Consider the following 6,000-nt stretch of genomic DNA (forward strand, 5'->3'; position numbering starts at 1 on the left):
GCCACAGCCCTGGGATCATGACCTGAAACAAAATCAAGAGTCAGACACTCAGCCAACTGAGCCACCTAGGCACTCTGGCCAATAAAAACTTTTAACTGCCTTTAAATCCCAACCGAAATGTTACCACCTAAAGATTTTTCCCAGTATCCTGAGACGGGCCTTCTTTTTTTTTTTTTTTTTTTTTTTTTTTTAATGTTTTTTAATATTTTTATTCATTTTTGAGAGACAGATACAGAGCACTAACGGAGGAGGAGCAGAGAGAGAGGGAGACACAGAACCTGAATCAGGCTCCAGGCTCTGAGCTATCAGTACAGAGCCGATGCGGGGCCCAAACCCACAAACCGTGAGATCATGACCCAAGCGGAAGTCGAATGCTCAACCAACTGAGCAACCCAGGCGCCCCAGAGCCGCCTTTTCTTATATGTGTGTTCTCATACCATTTTGTACTTCGTTGGTTTTTTGTTTTGTTTTGTTTTGTTTTTTGAGAGAGAGCATGCGCATGCGCGCCCACAAATGGGGGAGGGGCAGAAAATGAGGAAGAGAGCAAGAATCTCAAGCGGGCTTCACACTGTCAGTGTGGATCCCAATGTGGGCTTGTGAACCGTGAGATCATGACCCGAGCTGAAATCAAGAGTCAGACGCTTGGAGCACCTGGGTAGTTTAGTCAGTTAAGCATCAGACTTTAGCCCAGGTCATGATCTCGAGGTTCTTGAGTTCGAGCCCCACATCGGGCTCTCTATGCTACCTGCTGTCAGCACAGAGCTCCCTTTGGATCCTTTGTTCCCCTCTCTCTACGCACATGCTCTCTCCCCAAAATAAATAAACATTAAAAAAAAAAAAAAAGACGCACTGACTGAGCCACCCAGGTTTCCCTGTACTTCATTGGTTTATAGCACTTATCACATTGTGACATAAAGAATTGTTTGCATCTCTTTCACTAGACTGTGAGCTCCTTGAATTAAAAAACGACATTTTGTTCATTTCTATGTCCTCAAAGAATCTGAGACAATGACTCAAACAAGCAGGTATTTTGTACAAGGGAGTTATATCACATGCGTATTTAACTTCTAGGAATTTTACACTGCGTACAAAAAAAAAAAAAAAAAAACCCAAAAAGAATGAAATAATCAGGCAGTTTCACCTGCCATTCTACCCAATGAGTTGATGCCTAGTATTGGGCATATGATAGGAGGTATGAATCTGTTGTTCCCACATGTGTCTCAAAGTGACCACCTCATTGGCTTGAGTGTAATTCTTTTGAAGAGATTTTTCATAACATCATACCTCAGACACAAGCCAACCACTTCCACTGGTGCTTTTTCTAATGATGGAAGAAAAGCCATCTGTGTTGGATATGAGAGGTGGTATGTTAGTCTCTAACATAGTGCTTTCCTAAGGAATTATCTATCCAAGGTAATTTTGACTAGACTTTTACTATATATTCACTGGCTTTAGAAGCTAACCCTTTATAAAAGACAGGAATACCACTATCCAGTTTTCCTAAATGAGCAATCTATCCTTTCTTGGAGTTGTTATAGAAGTTTGTTTTTATGACTCAAATGGCATTTTTGCTGCTTGCTTCTTAGCTCTTTGTTCATGTCTGATATCACCAGTTGGAAAGTAAGGATCATATCTTTGTACCTCTTTGTATGTGGCATACCGCACATAGTACTCATTTATAGAATAAATAGACATTTTTATATGTGTTCATTATGCTATGGTCTAAATGAGAAATAACCCAGAAGCCATATCTTTTAATTCACCATCCAGTGGTCATCCACTTTCACTTGATACCATTTGCTAAATTTTCCCTTCCAATTATCACATTTCTTTCTTCCACAGCTCTTCCGACGTGTTGCAGCAGCTTTGCCTGGAATGGAAAGCACACAGGACAGAAGCAGAGAAGACAGTATCCTTTTTGTTTCATCAGAAAATTATATTGTTAACATTAGTCTTTAGAGCTCCACTTGGTTGGCTAAGGAATATGCCATCATATGGCAGGAATTGATGACCAGGAATTGATGACTTAGGAATGTAGAAGCTCCAAGATTTTCTTTTTTTTTTCTTTTTAACATTTTTTAACATTTTATTATTTTTTGAGAGAGAGAGCAAGCGAGCAAAGGAGGGGCAAAGAGGGAGACACAGAATCTGAAGGAGGCTTCAGGCTGTGAACTGTCAGCCTAGAGCCTGATGCAGGGCTCAAACCCACGAACTGTGAGATCATGACCTGAGTCGAAGTCAAGATGCCTAAGTGATTGAACCACCTAGGGACCCTGAAGCTCCAAGGTTTTCTGTAGCACATGAGATCTGGTGGTTCAAGGGCATCCTTTGTAGCCCGCTTCTCACTGCAATTAATCAGTGAGAGGGTTTATGTTTGTTTACTTGCTTTTTAATGAGCAGGAAACTTAGAATCACCGCCCTCTGCCTCTTAATTTTGAGTCCCATTGGCTCTGGGCTTTTCCCCTACAGTATATATCATATTTTCCTCCCTTGCTTTTTCTTGAGCTTTCTGCTTGGCACAGGCAAGAAATAATTCAGTCTTGAGTTTTATTGTGGCCTCTGCTTTCAGAAACAGGACATAATGAAGTACATGTAATAATAGTTATTTCAAAGGATTTTGAATCTTAATATTTTAATTGTTTTATATTTAGCGTTTTTCCATATGCATTTTTATTAAGCCATAGAATTCATAGCACTTTGTGTTCAGCTTTTCCCACTGCTTAGATTTTTATGTTTTCTAAGCCTTTATTTTTTTAAGTTTTTTTTTTTTTTTAAGTTTATTTATTTTGAGAAAGAGTGTGCACAAGTGGGGAAAGGACAGAGAGAGAGAGGGAGAGAGAGAATCCCAAGCAGGCTCTACTATCAGCAGTGGAGCCTGGCATGGGACTTGATCTCATGAACCGTGAGATCATGACCTGAGCTAAAATCAAGAGTCGGATGCTTAACTGACTGAGCCATCCAGATGCCTCTAAGCCTTTATTACTTCTAATAGCATAATGTGTTCTATGGAGTCGAAGTCCCATTATTTATTAAATTCTCTCCCTGAACTCTTTTGTAAGCTATTTTCAGAGTTTCAGATAATCTCATAAGGAACATAATCTTTACATGGTTTCTTGCTCCTATAATTTCCTTAAAACAAATTCTCATGAATAGGGCTTAACTTTATTCTGACCTTTGTTGCATATAGTAGATATAAGCAAGTTTATTCCCTTTGAGCATCTCGTTATAGTGAGCTAGCTATACTAGAAAATAATGGCTGTATCAGTTCTGAAGCCAGTAGGAATGGAAGGAGCTTGCAAGAGATGTCAATGTTCAGCAGAATTGGAATTGTACTTTCCCATTTATAGCTCCTTAACTTTTGTTTCAGTGATTGACATAAAACTGGAAAAGCCTCAGGAGCAACCAGTCAGTGAAGGAGGCTGTTCCTGCTAATCTTCCATGGCATCTTCAACTTTTCTTCAGAAGCTCACTGCTTTGGCCCCCTTACTCTTTCATTGACTGCAGTGTGAATATTGGCTTGAACCTTTTCCCTTCAGTAATAACGTATTGCAATTCATCATTGCTGCCTGTCTCGTGGAGATGATCTATTAGCTTCACAAGCACAAAAAAGTCAGTGTCTTCATTATTTATATTTTACAAAAAGCCAAATGATTCCAACATATTCCAGTGATAACTTTAAAAATTAGATACGTTTTCTCAATTTTTTTTTCCTTTTCAATGTTAGGATAACGTACTTCAAAATGATGGAAATTCCAACAGTCTGTGGCTAGGTTAAGGAGCAATTGTTCACAGCAGCACTTGCCTACCTACTTGATCTCTCTCTGCTTTTCTCACCTCTCCCTTATTGCATTCCCTATTCTTACCATCTCTCCCTCAAAACAAATGAGGTATGACAAAGCAGGAGTCAGACCAAGCCCAATGGAGTTATCCTTCAAATTTAGTGATACCACTTGCTCTAGGCCTTGGGCCAAGATGTCCAAAATTATTCTTGAGCGCTGATATAAATTACTTAGACTTTATTTGAGGTCAAAACTCAACTATCATGGTAGGCAGTGCTTGAATAAGAAAAGGGTTCTGATGCATCTTCAAAATGAGTCCTAATGAACACAGTGAGTACTTACAAATTAAATGAACATAAAATGTATTTCAGACCAAAACAAATGACCCTTTCACATGTTAGTCCCTGGGAGAGAAGAGTTAACAGTGCTTCAGAACATGTTTTTAATACTGAATTCTTCCAGTGAACTATTTCTCCCAGGATTTTAAAATTCTCAACATAGAGTTATTCTGTTTGTTTAAAAAAAGAAGAAAACTTTTGTAAGCAATAGATTTCTCTTGGGTTTTTCTTTCTTGTTTCAAAAAATGCTATGCAGGCAAGGCACTACAGAAATCAAATTCTTTTAAGAAGAACCAGCGGAAGAATTTAAACTTGGTACCGTGATCAAAACTACAATAAACAATGATATCTAAAGCTATCATTGTAGAAACAATGATATCTAAAGCTTAACAACAAAAGAATCCTCAACAGAATAGCAAATACTTTGCTCAGGACATTTGAGGTCAAATTGAAAATGGAAACAGGTTTCTTATAAGCCCCTAGCGGCAGATCTGGAAAAGCATACATAGAAGAGGGAAAGGAGAGAATGGAAGTAAAACTTAATATTATGCAGATTTATGCCTTATTTTTTAGCATTTTTTTTTTTAATGTTGGGTCTTTCAGGCTGGTTTTGCTTTTTATTAGATCTGTATAGTTTGGTTAATTAACTAGTGATTTAGTTTTATATTTAAGCTACAATTAATCTTTTTTCTTTGTTGATATTTATTTCTTTGCCTTTTTTTTTTAAACTACTTTCAGTTTTTAGATGTTTTGTCTGATCTATTTAGAGCTTCATCACCATGGCAATATATATTTCCCTTAAAACACTGTAAACAAATATACTAGGAGTGCACCATTTTAATCTTTACTAGTTATTGTGAGATTGCTGTGTAAGTTAATAAACACATTTGTAAATACATTATTTGCAGGACGAAAATTTCTGAGTTACAGCTCAGGAAAAGCCTGCTGAATTTACGTTGTAAGCATTACTTAACACAGTATAAAGATGAAAAGACAACAAAAAATATCTTCATACTTCCTCATCCCCTCATTGCAACAAAACCCTTAACTGGGAACCTTATTCCCCTCTCTTTCCTCTTCCTTCTCCAGTTCCCACTTATTGTCACCTTGTAATATTCAGAGAGCACTTGGATTATGGGTCTGAATAGAGAAATGCTTTCAGATAATCATTAGCCCACATACCAGTAACTTATACTCAAAGATGGGATGGAGTTGTAAAGTGCTTTTATAATACAATATTATTGTTAAAGGCAAGGGTTGACTCTTTTGTTTTTATTTTGACATGGCATGTCCTGAAATAAATATCAATTCAATATGGCAGATGGGTCATATTCTTTATTTAGAAGAAGTTGTGATTTCTGACATGGGGGTGATTGTCTTCCTACACTGTAGTGTATGATTCTTTTTATGTATCTTTAAAACAGTAATCAGTTATGCTGCTTTTTAATATCGGTCTTTTTATTTGGCCTGGAGTTCTTCAACTGAAGCAGTGACGTGTGTTCATAGTCTAGATTTTTTTTTTAATAAACAATTTTGCTGCCAAAAATATATAAATAAAACACAAACAAAAACAACTATTGACTTGGTTTCTATTCCTGCCAAGGTAGTAAGTTAGTATGAATTTCTTACTTCCTCCTTAGAATTATAAAGGGAACTTGAAATCCAGAAAAATAAAAAAACAGCACTAAGAAACCCCTAGGGAGTCAGAAGACTTTTCAGCTGTTACAAGTGGGGGTGAGTGGCTACAACTTGAAAGACAGGGCCACTGGTAGAGGCAATAATATATTAAGAAAAGTAATTTACATTTTGCTTTTGCCTCCTCCTAACCCCACCTTTGCCTAGGGACAGGGACAGCAAACTCCTGCCCTCCCACCACATCCAGC

The 6,000-nt window shown here is 37.5% G+C and overlaps 1 protein-coding gene across 2 annotated transcripts in view; it reads left to right on the plus strand.

Moving 5' to 3' along the window:
• The window catches only part of RAB6A (RAB6A, member RAS oncogene family), an 86,220-nt gene extending 80,529 nt beyond the window's left edge, over nt 1-5,691 (plus strand). For both annotated transcript variants that reach the window (XM_047878228.1, XM_047878227.1), the window contains exons 7-8: nt 1,843-1,909; nt 3,368-5,691. In XM_047878228.1, the coding sequence (XP_047734184.1) occupies nt 1,843-1,909; nt 3,368-3,432 (132 nt within the window). In that variant the 3' untranslated portion in view covers nt 3,433-5,691. The remainder of the gene's footprint in view (nt 1-1,842; nt 1,910-3,367) is intronic.
• Nucleotides 5,692-6,000: the final 309 nt, after the last annotated feature.

This window comes from Prionailurus viverrinus, chromosome D1, assembly GCF_022837055.1.
Source record: "Prionailurus viverrinus isolate Anna chromosome D1, UM_Priviv_1.0, whole genome shotgun sequence".
Classification (NCBI taxonomy): Eukaryota; Metazoa; Chordata; class Mammalia; order Carnivora; family Felidae; genus Prionailurus; species Prionailurus viverrinus.